Source organism: Hevea brasiliensis, chromosome 18, assembly GCF_030052815.1.
Source record: "Hevea brasiliensis isolate MT/VB/25A 57/8 chromosome 18, ASM3005281v1, whole genome shotgun sequence".
NCBI lineage: Eukaryota > Viridiplantae > Streptophyta > Magnoliopsida > Malpighiales > Euphorbiaceae > Hevea > Hevea brasiliensis.
This window is the reverse complement of record NC_079510.1, coordinates 36,879,836-36,899,406: the sequence shown is the minus strand read 5'-3', so window position 1 is coordinate 36,899,406 and position 19,571 is coordinate 36,879,836. Positions and strand designations below refer to the sequence as shown.

Genomic DNA, 19,571 nt, shown 5'->3' with positions numbered 1-19,571 from the left:
GTGAGATGCCAAATATGCTAAGTCTCTGAAATTGCTCATGTTATATCAACTTCTTGCAGACGTACACTATCTTCGAGTTTTATTTGGATGTTTAAATCTCCACACAATCCACCACAGTCACTCAAGGGAGACTCCTTCAGAGGAACATGAACAAGGTGGTGAGGCAATCCAACAGCCTCAGGTATCAGCTGCCACATGAATTGCAGGCCCACTAATGATGAGAACACATTATCTGAAAAAAAAAATAAATAAATAATAACAAGTTAATATAAATAAAGCCAAAGATCAATATCATTAAACAACCAGAGAAATATGAGAGGTAAACTATCAACCTGAAAAGGTGACTATTGAAAATCAAAGAAAGTATTGTCATCTAACACAAATATAACAAAAATCCTTCACAGCTAAAAGTAAGCAATTCATACACAAATTAGAAAGACATCAACAATTTTGGAACACACAAAAATGCATCCATCATTTGTAAGATCTTTAGAGAAGTCATCACGCGGAGACCAAAGAGTTAGTAGAAAAACCATCAAGCCCCAATCTTTTTCTGGAACTGAATGCATTTCTACATACCATCAACTTAATATATCTGAACTGAAACTAATGTCAACAACTTCAAAGAATTTGAGATTTACTTAAAGTAATTTCATGATGCTTTCGGTTAAATATTTTGAATGGAGGGAAGACCTAACAAATGCAATAGTTATTGGATAACCTTTTAAGGTAATAATGAGTAACAGCAATGAGGAGATATAAAGCATGGAAGATTAACCCAATTTCACAGATATCATAATTACTAAATATAACATGGAAGCATATATAATCCATAAAACATGTTAAATGCATTATAAAAAAACAAACACATGTGAACCAGATGAAAATTTAACATGGAACCCTATGTAATCCATAAATAAAAATACGAATTCAACAATCCAAACGTAAGCATTAGCACATCAGACACCTTCACTATCAAAGGCACGAACTCGGAGAGTAGCCAGCCCATCCAAATCCAGTTTAATAGAATTATGGAATATCTGAATTCTGGAAATGTTATCAATAAAAACTTTGCAGCGAACTACAATTCCAGAGTGTACTTCAGCCGCATAAACTGCAGTCTCCTTGCGACCACTAAAAGGGGCAATAGATCTCAACCGAGCACTTGTAGAGCAGTGGCTGGTTAAATTATATTCAGGTAGAACAGATAAAATATCATGATGATCCCATGACCTGCAAGAATATTTTGAAAAAAGAGAAGACAAAGAATAAGAACAAGAAGTTGCAGGATCAGAATAAACAATGAGAAACTAATTCAATATTCTTTCTTGATTTGTCATTTTAGCCTCACTTCCCTTCAATTTGATATTACAGCAACCTGAACTGGGTCCATGAGGACAGTGAAAACTTAACACATGCATTCTCTTTACTCATTCTCCATCCTTTCTCTATTAGTTGTTCTCTGTTTTCTCTATACTTTCTTAAAATTACATTTTTTTTTCTAGCAAAATCAAAATGTGAAAACCCAAATAAAAAAACTAAATGGAGCTTAAATCTGGAAACCTTTTAACAATGATCATTAAGTTTCTAAGAAACATATTCAATATGTTATTTATGCATTCTAAACTTCAAAAGTAACTTGAACAGATGCTAAAGCAGAAGATACCATTTGAAGCAGCCATCACTTCCTTGAAGCCGATACTCCACAGGATGCGTCATCTTAGGAGGGAGCAGTATGTTCACATCAGCAATATGAGGTCCAGAAGCCAAATGCGACGCCGTTTCCTGCACTGTGAGAAGAAGGAAAACGACCAAAAATACACTTGGATGCAGCATATCTTCACAAACGTTGATCCAGCAGTAGCTCTGGCTAGATAGATAAATGCTAAAGTAGTTCCACTGATATTAGCATAATAATTACCAGTAAATTTTGAGCATAGAAAATGGAGGGAAAGGTTGAAGCCAAAATGGAAAACCCTAGAATCAGGGTTTTAGCTTGTTTCTAGAGGCACGATCATGGATGGCCAAGGACAGGGACAGTGAAATAAGGTGAACTTTTTTTAGTACGTGGCAGATGTTTGTTGGTTGTGATGTAGGAGCCGATGCGTGAAACGTGTGCGCAAACCAGCGAAGTACTCGTTCCTATTAATAATTTTTTGATTTTTCATGATTCGAATGTGTGCAAATAAACGTTAATTAAGATTCATTTAATAAATTCTTTGTGCCTATACGTTTAACACATCTGTAAGTCTGGAAATTTGCAATTTTAATGAAACTTACAATTTTAATGATAAATACATTATCCTCATAATAATAAAAAAATAAAATATATTTATTATTAAAATTATAAAAAATATATATTTTTATTATTAAAATTTTGTTTTTTTAGTGATATTTATCATTAAAATTATATTTTTCTATAATAATGGTATGCATTAAATAAACACAATCAATAAAAAGATATTTTTTTATTAATAAAATTCCTTTCATTTCAAAAAAATATTTTTATAAAAAAATTATTTGCGTTTTTTAACATTTGAAGACTTAAAAAAAATGAATCAATAAAAAATTCTGTCAAAGGATAATTAAATTATTTTATACAAAATTTTTAATTTTTAATAATCTTATTAAAAAAATGAATAATTATACATATTTAACATAAATACGTTTCATTAATTTAGCATTATAATTAAATAATAAAAAATATTTTCATAAAAAAAAGTCTTTCATGTATAAATAATTTTCCACAAAACAAATAAGTCCAAGTATGGGTTTAGATTGAGATTAACTTATTAACTCATTTTATATCAATTGATTACTCTAAATTTTAAAGAAAAATTGCATTACTTATATTAAATGAACATTAATAAGTATATATTTAAAAAAATTATATTATTTATATTAACTCTCTTATGATAAAATAGTGTGAAAATATATTTACGTCTTATTAATTCATTCACAAATATTTTCTAAACTTTGATATTAAAATAGGTACAATAGGAATATTTTTAAAGTGTGTGAAAGTGCAATATTTTCTACCGGATATTTGATCATCTTATATGTACACCTATTTTGCATATATAAAAAAAAATTTATTAATTAGTGGATAAGACTTGTAAAAATAGTTGTGCATTGTGTTTATTTACTGCGGTGAGAAGTGATCCTCTTATTAATGGGACAAACATTTTTTTCCTCTCCATATATCCCCTTCCTTCCATACCCTCTAAAGGAATAAACACCTAACTTGATTACAAATTTATTAACTTATACTCTTTTATTTTATGAAAAATATTTTTTGTGAAATATTTTTTATATTTAAAAAAAATAAATTATTTTCTTTAATTTTAATAATTTTAGTAAAATGTGAAAAATTATATATATAATATTAATTTAACATTATTATTAAATAATAATAAAAAATATTTTTCTAAAATAATGTTCATAAAAAACATATTACCCGAGACTTAATTATAAATTTATTAAGCTAACATATGGGAATTAACCATCATTGCCAGCCTAATTCAATTGCTTCACACAGACGAGCACTTCCTATTTTTCTTACAGAGAAGGAAGGGCTTCTCAATAGAATTAAACTCATCAATGAGATGATTTCTTCCCTTTCATGTAAAGAATTAAACCAATTTCAAATTTACCATGAGCATTACACAATCGCAATAATATTTATTATGAAACTTCTTTTTAATAAATTAATTAATATTTTACGAGATCAGATTATTAATTAATTCACATAAATTATATTATATTATTTTATTATGACTCTAATAAATAAATAAGAGAATAAAACATTGGAGATGTTTTAGTTTGTTTAGAGTTGATTAAAATTAAAAATTTAGTTTTTTTTTATCAGAAAATTAAAAATTTAGTTATTAGCAATACAAGAAGCTATTGGTATTTAGAATTCCCTGAAGGGATCTTGATCAGACAAATGAGAAGCTTTAAGCTTATAGAGAGTGATAATCCATTTGTTCCAACAAAAGTTTATGCAGAGATTTATACTTTTCTAATTTATTATAAAATATATATTCTTGGTAGATAAGCCATCTGGTAATATGGAGGGGAGATACAAGAAAGCAATGAAAGGAACAAATGAGGAAGTAAAAAGTCTTCCTCACCAGCAAGCTCCTTGAGCAACTTTGATTATTGCCTTTCTGACTTTCTATCTAGGACCCCTTTTACCCACCCATTCTCCTTTTTCCACTGCCTGGTAAACTGGTATTGTTGTTTGTTGATTTTGTTGTAATCCATTTTGTAGTTTTCATGTTTCATGTTAAAGATCGCAAAACTGATATTTCCACTTGACCAAAAGCATCTTAGATGAAATCAATACAGTGTTCACCAATTCTGAGTTCTGCGTTATTTGGCTAGTCCAAAAATTCTGATTCTTGTTTGATTAACTGTGAATACAATCCATCTTTGAGTAGAAGTTCTCTGTGGTTACCCATCTGCAAAAACACAAATCACCAATGAAGTCATGCACATGACTTCACGTTAAGCATGTCCACATGCTATTAGTGAAGATAAGGTAGGTCTAGTATTTTAAAGAACTTGAGCATTTCAGTTTCATCTGTGCTTCTTCAAAATAACAGGGCTATGTTGATCAGTAAGAATGCATTACCTCCACAATTCGGCCCCCATCCATTACAATGATCCTATCAGCAGCTTTTATGGTAGAAAGCCTGAAAAATTTTGTCCCGATGAGGAGATAATCTCACAACTTGAACAACAGAATGACAACGGGCAAGAGGAAAGACCTATGTGCGACGACAATGATAGTTCTCTTTTCCTTGTCCTCATTTTTGAACGCTTGAAGAACCTCCTAAACATGCAATGTAGCAGCAGATCATGTATTAGTGAGACTGCACTATCACTGAACTCGGTATAATGTTGCTTCTGTCTGGTGATAAGAAAGTTTCTGACTGAACTAACATCTAACTTCAGATATTGTTAATTTTCTCAGGTGACATGAAACTTACCTTGAAATAGTGTTCACTTTCTGGATCCAGAGCACTTGTAGCTTCATCAAAAATCAGAATCACAGGGTTCCTAAGAATGGCTCTTGCAATAGCAATTCGCTGCTTCTGTCCACCACTTAGCAAGTCATCATCAATAAGGGTTCCATAACCATCAGGAAGTGATAAAATGAATTGATGAGCATGGGCTAGCTTTGCAGCACATTCTATGTCTTCCTGCTTAATGTCTCGATGGCATCCATATGTAATGTTTGACTTGACATCAGCGTGGAAGAGCTCTGGCTCCTGCCTAAAATGAAAGTTTTTAATATAATCTCATATAGCTACTTTGAAGCATATCTCACAAACTCAGTAGTCCAACCTGTCCAACATATCCTATGTTTTCTTTGAGCCACCTCATATCCAATTCTCTCAGAGGAAAACCATCGACATAAATCTGAAATTCAAAGCCACATCCTTGTAAGAATGAACTAGTAAAAAACCACAGTAGCTACACTTAAGGACAAGAATTAGAATCCAAACACATAGAGACGTGATAATGATAAAATGATAAATGTTTTCTCCATTGTAAAACACATGCATATGAAGAGCCAATTATGCAAATACTGGACATAATGACCCATTAACAAGCAAGTAGCATTCACCAATATTTCCATTTCTGAAGTGTAACCCATATTATTAAAACATTTTCAGTTTTAAGATCAGATATACCATTATTTGCATTTTGTTTTTTTGGTGCCGATGACTTCAAAGGTCTGCAACAATACCAGCATAATATCATTGCTAAGCTGAACATTTGATAAAATGGATTCATTTTTTCTCCAATAAATTCAATGTAACAATTTAAAGCATCCAATAAGAACAACCATCAGTGCAACCTTTAGATCACTTTTTGAGAAAGGAAAAAGGTTGGATGCATATCTTTTACAAATTTCATCGACTGAAAGCCAAAGCTATTTCAAACGTACAAAAAGTAATCATATGTTCCACGTGATTATTTTATTCAAACTGGAGGATTTTGGCACAAGATGCAAGCATTAGCTTAGTTTACCTGACCATTAATTGGTTCATAAAGACGAAGCAAGAGATTAACTAGCGTGGTTTTTCCACTGCCACTGAGTCCAACCTTGCCAAAATAGCATACAGATGAGCAGTCAATTCCAGCTATATCCTAAACTTAACATCATAGAATAATAAATAAAATATATTATTACCAGTGCAGCCACTTCATTTGCTTCTATAGAAAGGTGCAAGTGTTCTAGAATGGGTACCTGTTCAGATAAAAGAGAAATTTTGAGAACAATGATTGTGTTACATAAGAAATGCAGAAGACCAAATAACATCACAGAAAGACATAAACTTGTGTTGTCTTCCACATGAGGAAGAGGAAGAGGTCCAAATCGATTCACAACCATCTCTCTGATATAATTCTAACCAAGTAGAAAAGAGTTAGCTGAGGGGCAAATTTGCAAATGCAAGTCAATTGAAGCAAGGACAAAACAACAAAATTGCAACAAATTTGTAAAAAAATACCTAGATCAATACAAGGAGTTAAAGCAATTATGTCATGCAATATTTGTGTAGCATGTGAGGTACACCATATTTGGTTTGTGCCAATTAACTGCTATAGAACTGTTTATGTGAGAGTAGAAGTTTCTAAATTCAATTATGTGGTTCAGATTTATGAAATACAGGATTGCTAATCATTTCTATTTCTTTGGTAGCCCTTGCATTCTTTTGAAGCCGACAACCAGGTACTTTCACCGCAACACAGTCATTAATTTCTAAAACGAAGAGAGTCTAGTATACATAAAACATAAATACACATTATCTTTTAGACAGTAGATAAATCTAATATGAAAATGATCTATAACACAAACTTTTTAAAATATCTACAACACAGCCACAATAACCATTTGTGAAATCAAGAAGTATGTTACATGCTTTACCAATTTCACCTGGCTTGATTACATTTAAGATTGGAAATAGCTTTATAGAATGCTTGAAGCACAGAAACAGAAAAATACAAATATTTCTAACTTGACAAGACCTGGTACTTACTTTTGGCCTTGAAGGATAGTGAAAAGATACATCTACAAAATGGATTTGTCCCATTAGCCTTTGCAATTTCATGCCTGTAAAATACAACCAATGAATTTCAGAATTCAAGGAGCAAAGCAACTGTTGAAAATAAATCTCTAAATTGAAAAGAGTAAACAAAAAGTACAAACTACATGTGCATTTAAGAAAACTTTCTCATTTTTTTCCAAATCCAAATTTATCAGGATTCACTTTCTCCATTCAGCATCCTTTCATAACACACAATGGAATTCTGGAAACAAATAAGAATCCTGGTTTTTAAGTATTTTCAAGCACCTGAAATAATAAAAATAATTAGTGCAAGTTGGATTCAAAGTCTTTACTTCCACATCCACAGCATTCCAAAAAATCATAACCTTAAAAAGCATTATGAAGGTTCACATAACTGAAAAATACCTGGAAGCAGATCAATGGTGGATGCATTCACAAGAAAGAGGAGCCAATTAACCCCTCATTTTTTTTTAAATTTCTCCTTTATATATAGGTATTTATATATTGACCCCTCTTAAATTTAGGCATTGAACCCTTTTTCTTTGAAAACAATACATTTTTATAATGAAAAATTAATTGATCCTAATTTTATTAAAAAAATTATTATCTATATTTATTTAAATTGACTCTTAATAAATTTAAATATTTTTAATAAAATTAAAATTAAATGTATAAGATATATTTTTTATTTCTCATCTCACATGGCAATTTAATGGGAGAAGTGAATGGATTTCAACCCAATCACTTCCTAATTAATATAGCCAATTAAATAATAAATTAAAAATAAAGAGTTAATGAAAAGTCATTTTTAATCTCCGTTTAAACTTGTTTAACTATCTACTAAGAAATCGTTTTTAACTCTATCCTCAAATTAGCATTAACAAATTTAATTAGCAATACTCGTTTGCTTGCATACCTAAACCCAGTCCCTCGCTAAAGAACTTCTTTAACCTGTTACTCAAATTGGCAATTAGTTCACAAGCTCTAACTTACAAGTAACAACTTTAATTCATTTACATGTGTGATCAATTGATAAATGATTGTTTAGTTACTTAAATAGATGAGATGTATTTAATAATATTAATAAAGATGTAAATCTTAATAGTTTTTAGGATATTAAACCTCGTCAAGTACAATTATAAGAACATTTTTATAATATTTTATCATACACTGACCCCAGAAATTTTTTTTTTCTAGATCCGCTACTGGAGCCTGTACTAGATATGAATGGACTGCTTACCGTTGAACAGGAATTGGTTGCTGGGTGAGAGCTGTATTAACTGGAAAACTTTTTCACTTGCTCCAATGGCCTGCAGCAATGATGAGCTGTTGTCCACCACCCTCCAAGTTGCATAAATTAGCCACTCACAGTATAATATGTATTTTGTAAGTTGTTCAGTTGATACACGACCTGTCGTAATTGACATTCCTCCTAACAACACTGCTAAAACCTATAAAATGTAACTTGCAAGGTATTAGTCAAAGTAATACTTTCATCTATTACAACTTTCACACGCTGCAAAAAAACACCAAGAAGCATTTGGTCTTTGACAGTGGAACCAACAAATTACTGTCCGTCATGATCCAGACCTGAGTTGAACGATAAAGGGTGTGAAAGCTCATATTCCAGAATCCATAAACCACACTTTCTCGAAAACTAATAAAAGCTAACTTCTCCAACCAATGCTTGTACCTACCACCATATAACACAAATCTTTTGAGTTTTGCTATGAAGAATAATTATGAGAATAAGAAGTATGCTCTGGATTTCAGCTATTGCACATCAATCAATATGCATAATAGAGTGAAAAGACAAAAATACTTCTGTAAAATTAATAGCATATGACTGGCAGAAATTATTGCCTTCCAAGTTCTTTTCTCTCAGTTCCATAAACCCTGACAGTTCTTATCAAGCAGAGCGTCTCTTCTGCAATCTATATCAAACAGAAACAGATAACTAAATTAAGATACCATTCAAAAGCAATTTATTTAGCTTATGGTACCTCATTGGCACAAGCAGTGGCATCCTGACTCAATTTGGCAGCTATCTTCTGATACCTACAAACAAAACAGGCTCAATGAGATTTTTCAGACTAATCAAGAAGCTGCAGATAGCTGATAGCCACCCTTATCAATAAGATGACACAAATAGATTAAAATAACATACCCCAGAATACTTGGATTACATGATAAGACTAATAACTATACTATTGATGCAGTTAAGGACGTTAAGAAGGATTTGATTTAGGAAGTATGTTTATTTAATTTTTCATTGTGAAATTAGGAAGATTAGATTTCTATCATTTAAGAATTCTATTATTATTATTTAGGAATATTAAGTTTACTATTTTCCTAACTTGAGTTTGTTTAGTACTCCTACTTAGTTACTAATAGGACTAGTTGATAAACTATAAATACCTATATCTAGGTATTTTGTTAAAGAAAGTCTATTGTGATATTGTTATCGAGAATTAATAAAATTTGAGGATTTGTAATTTGTTTTCCATTTTGAGGATTTGTTTCTCTAAAGCATATATTTCTCTTCCTTCTTGAGAATGTTTCTCTACCTTTTGTGTTCTACTTGTTCCACATCAACTATTTCTTTAATGATTTCAAGAGACTGCCTTGAATTTAAAGTGAACAATTTAGTAACCTTATTATTGTAGGAGAAGGTACATAAACTTACCTGGCAAAAATACGAAAGACAATAGCCAGAACAGAGCATATGACAAGTGATGACAATGCAAGAGGCCAAGATAAACACAGTAAATTGATCAAAGCACCTGTCCCCTAAGCATTTTAAAATAAAATCACAACTTAGCTGAAAAATCAAATGCATTATTAAAGAAAGAAGAAACATATAAGAACCACAACCTGAAGGGCATTGCGTACTATCAAATGGATATTATTTCCAATAACATGTGAAAGTCGTTGACAATCTGACCCTAGCCTGCTTGTCAAGCCACCAACTTCTTCTGTATCAAAAAAGGATATATCCTACATCAAAGGAAAATATCATCAGTAAAAGAAATACATCCCAGACGGCAGCTCAAGTTTAGTGATATCAAAATGGAACAAAAACCTGAAAAATAAGAGCTGAATATAAAGTTTCTCTGAGACGATTAACCTGCACATTGCAGTAAGGAATACCAACAGATGTCAGAGTTGTTTTGTCCATACAAATTATGAGAAGGAAACAATGGTGAAAAGAAAAGATGAAAACTATAGTCTCAGAAGGCAAAGACACCACAAAAATAATGTGGAGATTAATCGATGGTCACAGAGAAAGCTGCATCAATGGTAACAGACAAGAACGTCTGAAAAGCTAATTCAATTGAGAATGTGTATGTCCAAATTAACTCGACGTAAAAACTAAAAGAAGAAAAACCCGGTATTCCTTGAAAAAAATTAAGATTAGGGTACTCACCAGAATCATATTTGCAATTGCAAAACATCCACTTCGCAAACCACTGAGATTCAAAATAAAATATAATGAAAAACTGCTCACAAACTTTAACAAATTAATGTACAAGAAAACAAATGAACACAAGAAGAACCTAACCTGCTTATTCCTGAAGTCAAGCACAACATCGCCAACAAATGTGCATTCCTAGAGAACGCCATGGCCTCACCATTCTGTGCAGAAAAGACAGAAGCAGCCAAAATACTTGGCATTGTTATCTCTGAAACAGCAGCAGTAATTAACGAAGCAAATGCCCCATACATAATCCACTGGTCATTTCCAAGCAATTCCCACATTCGAAGAAGAGCATCCCTCACTGTAACCGGATTCCCTGCGCCACCCTCTTCTTCCTTAGAATCACACAATCTCCACCAACTGCCGCCGGGCAAAAGGGAGCCTATGAAACTAATAAAATTTTGAAAATTTTCCAATAATTTCACATTCCTGGTATCTCTGTTTTCCTGTGGTTCATCCAGCTGGATACCTAATGCTTTACAGGGGAATTTAAAGCCGCGATATCTGATTCTGCAAGAAGAATTTAGAGGGAATTGGAATTTGAATTGGGAATCAGTTCTTGTGGCAATACACGGCGTTTCTGGATTGAAAACGGAGAGAGATCTTTTGCCGCAATTAAGAGAGTAAAGATTTAAGGGAGAGATAGCCATTGAAAGTGCATGAAGCTTCACAGAGCTACACCATTATAGCAGTAGTTTGGTTTCGGGTCTCAAACGACGTCGTTTTATTTCTCGGAAGAGCAGTGGACGCGACAAATCAGCTTGAACGAATAACGTTATGCCACGTCATAAACTCGCATTAGCTTCGCAGCGTTCTCTGCAACTTTGGTTCCTGATGGCTTCTTCCAGTTCTTGGAGCTTCTTCTGATGGTCGAATTTGAAGTTATAGCAAAAACAGGGATCTTTGTTCAATGATGGCCCAGACTGAAACGGAGAAGGAGACAGCGACAGGTACAGGGACCCCCAAGATGAAGCCAAGACCAATCGTGCGTTTTGGGATCTTCCTCATCTCTCACTCCTTCCTTGTTAGGTATTTTCTTATTCCGGTCCCTAAATTTTGAATCTTTTTACTGATATTCTTCTTGTTACTGATGGTTGGTTTCTTCTGGTGGTAGGTTTTCTGTGTCGTTTGTTGTACAGCTGGGGTTTTAGCTCTCTTGCCACTTGCAGTGCTCGCTAAGAACACATACATTTCCGAGAATGCTCTCATGCCTGGTGGGTCACTTCATTCTCCCTGCTTCAAATATTTGTTGAGTAATTTATTTTAAAAGAACTTTAAATTGGGGCCAAGTAACGAAGATTTGATATTCTAATGTTTCTGTAATAGTCTTTTCACTTCCAGCTTTACTATCATTTTATAGGTTCTGCAAGTTCTATGCTTTCTAATCATGACATTTTGTATTCAAATAGATTGGTGGACTTAAGTAGCTTGAATTTGGGACTCAAGGACACAGGCATGTATGTGTAATTTCAAATAATTTAGTTTTATTTTCACCTCTTGATGCATTGAAACTTCAATTGAAGAACATGAGCCCTTGCGTTCAAAATCACAGATATTTGATTGTTTTGTAATTTGATTTGTTAAGAGTGTCCAAATGGGTTATGAATTCTTAGCCATTTTAATAATCTGAAGTCTGAGCATGTGCGTGCAAGTTTCATGTATATTTTTATAATTGTTGGAAGATATTTTAGGTCTGGGAATGAGCAAAGATGACTTTTTATAGAAGGCTATTTAAGCCTTGCTTGGTGAATTTATGAGATGCTTTAGGGTCGGATTTGGATAGGTTTTTTTTTATCTAATATCTAATAAGGGAATTCTTACAAGTATCCACTTGTGCAATGTAAGAGAATTTAACTAGTAGAGAAATGCTAGCTACAGTTACTTGAAAAAATGACTTTATTAGTGGAAGGATATTTATTAAATTTTTAGGTAACTTGTTACCTATTATCAAGATAACCAAAAACTCATTAATTCCTTTTTTTTTTTCTCTCTTTCTTCTAATTGATTACTCTTTCTCTCTCTTTAGTTAATTACTTTCTTTAATCTCTAATTTATTCATTCTTTTTTTTAATTGGACCTTTTAAATCTTAATTTAAATTAAATTAATTCTAAAAAATATTTTTTGATAGCAAATTAATTCAAAATAATAAAATTCAAAATGAAAAAATGTGGTTAGAAGAAAAGAAGTGTTACTGCTAACAAAGCTCGTTTTTATTTTTTTATTTTCTAGTAAACAAAATAATCAAAATACCACTTCTTTTTTTTTCCTTTAAACAAAAAATTCTTATGTTTGTTTAATGTAATTCTTTAATTTGATTCATCATATTTTACTTGAGTCGTCATATTTTTTTGTAATAATATTAAGAAGTTATTCATTCTGCCAAAATTGAATTTTTGAAAGACTTAAATAAAAATTTTTAAATTATTAGACTACAAATAAAGATAAGTCTCACATGAAGACAAGATATTACCATTAGATTTATTAAAATTATAAATATGAAAAGTAACGTTTTGATATTTAGAAATAATATATTTTTTATTTATCCATCTCATTGTTCAACTTTTAATTTACCTACAACAAATTATAGAAAGTTCAAACAGATCACAAATTATTGCACTCTATTTTGGAATTTTTTTTTTCATGAGCTTTAATTTTTATATAAATTAAGTGAATTAACCATATTTATTATTAAAAATAAAAAACAGAGTGCCCAATAAATTTTTGCCTAAATCTACAATCTACAAAGGATTTAAAATTCATTAGGAGTTCTTTTAAATTATCAACATATATAAATTATATATAAGTAACTGTTGGTGTACAATAGAGTGCCTAGAATAATCAATTAAAAAAAAAGAGTGTCCAGCATAATTCATTGGGAGTTCTTTAAAAAAAATTAATTTGTGTCCAGAATAATCAATTAAAAAAAGAGATATTATAAATTATATGTGCACCTATCAAAAAAATCTTTTTCTTGAAGTCCTTGTCTTTTAGCAAAAGACTAACATCCAAAACAAAAAGTTCTACGGTAAAAGGCTGACACAATAGAGGATAAATATAAAATATTTTAAGAAAAAAAAATGAAATAAAAGAAAGAAAAATGACGAAAGGAAAAAAAAAAAAAGTGGAATGGTGGGAGGGGGGTTTTGTTTTGTTTGAGGCAAGAGGTGGGAAGAGAGTGAATAAATTAGAGATTAGGAGAGAGAAAATGATAATTAATTATAGGAAAGAAAAAAAAAAGTAATATGTGATAATAGGTAACAAGTTATCTAAAAATTTATTAAATACTTTTCTACCAATAAAAAGGAGGTTGTTGGATAATCACTTTTTCAAGTGACTATAGCTAGCATTCTTCTAACTAGTAAGATCACATCATGGTGGTTAGGGTTATATTAGATAATCCTGAAAGCTAAGTGCAATTTTCTCTTTCTTTATCTGCTACTGTGGAAAATTTTATAATAGGCACTATATTGCCTTTTTTTTTTTTTTTGATGTGGTATGTAGCACTTCACTTTCTATAACTAGTGCATCTTTTTTTATTCTTTTCATGAGTCATTGGTATAGAACAACAAAGAACCATAGTTACCTAGAACGCGGAATGTCTTGGATCGTGGTACAGGGTATAGGTACGCGATTCGCCACTTAGCTAAATATAGGGTATGCGGAGAGTAGATTTAATAGGTACATTAATTCAGTACGCAATATGTGAATTATATCAATTCCATTCGTGATACATAAATTATAATTAATTAGTATAATCTCTAAAAACAATTAATAAAATATTTTTTTCACAATTTTTAAATTTTTTATGATGTATATATTTTACAATATTAATATTATTAAAAAAATTTTCAAAAATCTAATTTTTTTATAATAGACTATTAAATTTTTTTTACCAATTATATTTTAAAAAAATAATAGTATTTAAAATAGATAAGCTTTTAATTAACATTTAATGAGTTTTATAATTTAGGGCTCAATGGTATATATAACACATTATAATTACTTAATAGATCTTATTAGACTTAATAGCATGTGAAACTAACAACCCATATTCACTATCACCTAAGCTAAGGAAGATTAAAACGAAGAGAGAATGAGACATATGAGGTTTTTTCTAGAAAGTTTCTCTTTCCTCTTCTTAAGGCTTCATGGCTGTTATTGGTTATTGTTTTTTGTTCTTATTTCTTCTCTTCCTCTCTATTTCTTCTTTGTATTTTCTTCTCTTCCACTTTATTTCTTCTTTGCATTTTCTTCTCTTCCTCTTTATTTTTTCTTTGTATACTAACATCCCAGTTACTCTTATTTTATTAAAAAAAAGAGAAGAAAAAATTAAAAAAAAAATGAATAAGATCTTCTTCTTCACTTTGATTTTGTGTTGAGCATAGTGAAATGGGATCGCTTGATTTAGAAAATCAGAACGCATTCCCAAGAGATTTGGGACTCAAATATCTCACATTTTGGAATGCGAGATATATGTCGCGGAACCTAGTGGTTTAGGAGAATCTAGCAACTATGCTAAGAACAAAGAACAAAATAAGGACCAATCCTTAAAAAAATAACTAATTCTCAATAATTTTATTTAATCTCAATAATAATTATAATCCAAAGCTATTGAATAATAGAAAATTAGCTCTATTTATTGAGCTTACAACCCTAATCAAATTAAGAATTGAAATCCTAATTCAATTCTAATTAGGAATACTAAATAAGATAAATTAGAAAATAATAGACCTAATAATAATAAAATTTCTAAACAATAAAAATTCCTAAATAAAATTATAAACTTTCTATTCTGCATTAGTCATGACATCTATATTTTGTCTGTTTCTGTTGTAGACTCATAATATGCCTCATAGTTTTGCTGTAAAAAAATGTAGAAGAAACAAAGAAAAGGTGTTTTGATGTAATTTATACTTCTCATTTTTTTATATAGAGAAAGTCGAAGGCTCCTAGCAAGGTATCTTTCATATTTGGGTGCTGAAGTTAGTTATCACAAGTTCTATTTGTCAAAGAACCACTTAATCTAAAAGTTTAAGCATGTAGATGAGAACTCCAACAATAGTTTTATATCTCTCTATTACACCCTCGCACGCGAAAGCCCACTAGACTTGAAGCGTAAACAACACAGGCCCACTTTGCCGTATACTGAAATATTCAATTAATAAATGGAGTGACCAGGGTTCGAATTCTAGACTTTTAGTCTAGAAAACTCTGGTACTATATCAAGGAACCACTCAATCTAAAAATCTAAACTTGTAGATAAAGGCTACAAAAATAGTTCTATCTCTCTTTATTACCATCCACATCACAATCATTTTCGTCCACTGCATTTCTTCTTTAACCCTAATTCTGGGATAACAGGAGAGAAGTTTAGTCTTTAGTTATTCATCTTATCGTGTCAACACTATTGGAATAATAAGAGCACCTCATGGTGATGGTAAGGAAGCTATTGGCTTCATGACACCTTGCAATTTTGGAAAGAGTGATTTGAGTGAAACTTTATCTTTGAGTATTGCATAATCTATTTTTTCCTTGCTCACCCGAGTTTCATGGCTTGATGAGGATATTATTTGGCTGATTGCTTATTCACAGTATGGCGAATATGACTCTGTTGCTGCTTGGCTTAGAGATTATCATAAACCATCATTTACTGGTTTAGTTTCCCTAAATGCTGATGCATGTGTTGAAGGCAATAATCTTAATATATCAAAGGATAATTCTGGTTTGCAAGGAAAGATATCTGATGGTTTTAGACGCGCTGGGACAATGGTTGTTGCCCTGGTTTTGAAGGTTACAGATGGAAATGAACACTGGGATGGCACTCTTAGTATCTATGCTGAGGCATCCAATGGGCAGATGCCAAACCTACACCTCATCAATATTGTGAATTATTTAGCTGTCTATAGGCAAGGTTTGCATGTAAAGGTTGAGAAATTGGTCTTTACTTGATTTAAAATGGCACAAGTTTTTGGGAAAAACATTTGAATTACTAGGGAAACTGGCAAGACGGTTAAATCCTAACTGGAAATTTGGTGTTCCAGCTTCAGATTATATTAGAGGCACTGCTACACTTGCAAGTTCATTGTATTTCCTGGTAGTATGTTTTTTTTCAGTTGATTTTGCAATATTCTCTCTCTTTTCTCTTTTCTTTTTAGGAGTTTTTGGATGCAAGATGCGGGATTTATCTGTTGCTTTCTGTAATATCAGTTGGATTGGCAACTAAGTGTAAGGGTTTTACATTGCTTCTTTTTCCTGCCACTAGGCGCTAGGTATTCCTGCTATTTCCAAGTTGATGCAATTACTTTGGAGATTTCACCTAAAATTTCTTTGAATAACAAAGCTCGGCTTAATGAGTTTCTTCTGCGAGGTCGCAGGTCAGTGTTGTTCCACGTCATTTTAATTTTCTTTCTCACTCAACTTTAAATCACAGAACTATGAACCACAATACATTGGTGTAGCTTTCCAATGGAGTTGATGACCACTAGTGAGAATATATTTTATCCATGAGAAACCTTTACAGCTAAGGCTTTATTATCTTTGAGTAACGTTATTGTTCATCTCAAATTCCAGTAAAAATAAAATGGATACTTTTACTTAACTAAGTTAATTTTTTGCAACCTTGATTTGTCATTTCGTAGTCTTGCATCTCTTTGAAAAACCTTAATGCTCATGCATATCTCAGGGAAATCTTTGAGAGATTAGTTTTTGCTTCTTGTAAAGCAAATTCAGAAAACAGCTGATTTTATTCTTATCTATGAATTATTAGGGAGATAGATTTCTAAAGAATAATGAGATGATCAATGCATTGAGGCAGGATCGAGACCCAAACGAACATATTGGTTTTCTTTAAATTCAAAACCAAGACTGCCCAATTAGAGACAAAACTGCTCAATCTGTAATCAGTTGAAATGCCTTAGAATACCCTCTGATTCTAGAGTTATTGTTATTTAGGTTGTGCTCTATCTGGATACTTTTCTTTCTATTTCTCTTTATGTGTGTGATTATAACACATTATTTGGCGATCCTATGGTGATGCCACTGTCCAATTATGAATACCCAAATCTATAGATTTTGTGTTCTTTGGCTGAAGGTTTTTCTTGTTAATTGTGAAGGTTGATTGAAGGAGTTATAAGCTCAGTAACTAATCTTCTCAAAAAGTTTCACCAGTCATTCTTTCTATACCCCTGAGCATCTCCTAGTAAGTTTGTCTCAGTTGGAGTATACATGATTGCTTTTGCACTCCTTGTAGTTCCTCTTCCCCAGGCTGCTGCATCCCTTTATGTTGATGCTAATGAATTGGATTTTGGCATGAAAAATGATAAATCTACTTCTATAACCACTGCATCAAATGAGATAGACATCACTTTTAGGTCATGGAAAAGGCCCAGTGCAGCAAAAGAAGTCTTTGTTGTTCTTATATGGGGTGTGGTAGTTTTGTTGCCGCCATATTTGATTTGTCAAATGCCTGAAAGAAGCCCAACAACCAGTTTTGTTTCTTGGATATTGCTTTCGATGCTTAGCCTCCTTATCCTATACCTGATCTTGGGTTCACTATTTTCTTATGCCTATGCATCTCAGAAAGGACAATGTGCTATGTTAAAATCAGTGACCATTCCGGCTGCTTTCATTGGTTTGCTGCTCATGTCAGTTGTTAATTTTGCTATAGCAGATATTTTTCAGATAAAGATTACAGGTTAAAATATGTTTTCCACCAACTCGTGTGTTACTCTAATTATGTCACTTGCTAATTAATAAGTTTAACACATGCAAATATTACAGATAAAAAATATCATACATTGAAAATAAGCAACAACACTGAAGGCCTTATAATGATGGGTTTTTTTTTTTTTTAAATATTCGACCAGTCAATTATATGGCACTAGGGGGAGGTCCAGCGAAGTTTCAGTGGTGTTTGTGGGGTTTGGTCACATGTGTTTCTCCAACAACTGGCGGCACTGTTTGCTTTCCTGTGGGCATATTGGGCTGGATTTTTCTCTGGTCTGGGTTTCTCGTGAAGCTAGCTTTAGGCCTTATCCATTTCATGTACTTCTGCCTAGTGGGTCTTGGTAATGCAATTCTATAATTGCATGTTAAAAAAAAATCATTTTTTTATTGAATTGGGGGACTAAGAGATTGAAGATTCAAACATGGGCTATCAAGTAAGAGATGTGTCTTCAACCATCAAACAAGTCAGATTAGGTAACACTGATCGACTTGATAATGTCTAAGGCTTTATTTGGTTCAATATTGTCTATTTTCTAGGAAGTACACTTTGTGAGAAGTCACTTGTGGGGATTTTATTTCTTAAGAACTACACTTTCAATGTGTTTGGCTAATATGCTCAATTCTCAAGAAGTGAAGTGTATTAGTGGGAAGTGACAATAAAATGGACATAAATATCCTTACTCCAAATAAAAGTATAGTATTTAAGAAAGGATAAAGTAGAAAATAGTATAATTTATGTTAAGGAACTCGAAGTTACTTGGGTTGTGTTAAGGAACTTCTTCCTAAAATAGCAACCAAACAGGCTTAATTTTTAAACTTTCTAGGAGCTTCAAGTTTCCTAACCAAATTACCCCAATCAAATAAGCCTAAAATGTAAAATTTGAAAGTGCTTTTATGCTCCAAATGTATCATGTAGTATTTGTTAGTAATATGTCCTAGAGCATATCATTTTGTATGAATCTTGTATATATCTTATTAATAAAAGACAATTTCACTTTTCTGTTTACATAATATATTTATGTATAATAGAAAATGTTTATTGATGTTTTGATAGAAATTATATTCTTAAGTTGTTAAGAATATGAGTGACAGTATTTTTAGCACAAAGTATTATAAATTGGTTCACAATCGAGGATACTTCACAAAGGACATGACTTATCCAGAAAGATTGTAATCATGTTTGTTCCCAAGGTATTTATATGGGATATAAATAAGATAGAGTGGTGAGTCTCATGTCACATAATAAACATGATAGGTATTTATACATAATAAGTAGGCCGAACCA

The 19,571-nt window shown here is 31.7% G+C and overlaps 2 protein-coding genes and 1 pseudogene across 3 annotated transcripts in view; 1 reads left to right on the top strand and 2 right to left on the bottom strand.

Annotated features, from left to right (window-relative positions):
* Positions 1 to 2,042, bottom strand: part of LOC110673061 (nuclear pore complex protein GP210) — an 85,352-nt gene extending 83,310 nt beyond the window's left edge. The window contains exons 1-3 of one of the 2 annotated variants that reach the window (XM_021836063.2): positions 1,667 to 2,042; positions 968 to 1,233; positions 66 to 232 (exon numbers count right to left, since the gene is read on the bottom strand). In XM_021836063.2, the coding sequence (XP_021691755.2) occupies positions 66 to 232; positions 968 to 1,233; positions 1,667 to 1,836 (603 nt within the window). In that variant the 5' untranslated portion in view covers positions 1,837 to 2,042. The remainder of the gene's footprint in view (positions 1 to 65; positions 233 to 967; positions 1,234 to 1,666) is intronic. The other variant, XM_021836066.2, reaches the window with a different exon arrangement.
* A 1,956-nt stretch (positions 2,043 to 3,998) lies between these two features.
* On the bottom strand, positions 3,999 to 11,718 carry LOC110673071 (ABC transporter B family member 26, chloroplastic). Its single transcript, XM_021836081.2, has 17 exons — positions 10,645 to 11,718; positions 10,510 to 10,552; positions 10,165 to 10,209; positions 9,957 to 10,079; positions 9,769 to 9,872; positions 9,086 to 9,140; positions 8,946 to 9,016; positions 8,673 to 8,775; positions 8,323 to 8,533; positions 7,053 to 7,126; positions 6,206 to 6,262; positions 6,043 to 6,117; positions 5,353 to 5,427; positions 4,995 to 5,276; positions 4,773 to 4,837; positions 4,637 to 4,697; positions 3,999 to 4,463 (listed from the first exon to the last, which is right to left on the bottom strand). Exons 1-17 carry the CDS (start codon positions 11,208 to 11,210, stop codon positions 4,383 to 4,385), a joined length of 2,091 nt encoding a protein of 696 aa, XP_021691773.2. The 5' UTR covers positions 11,211 to 11,718; the 3' UTR covers positions 3,999 to 4,382.
* Positions 11,471 to 18,259, top strand: LOC110673050 (uncharacterized; annotated as a pseudogene).
* The last annotated feature ends 1,312 nt before the right edge of the window (positions 18,260 to 19,571 follow it).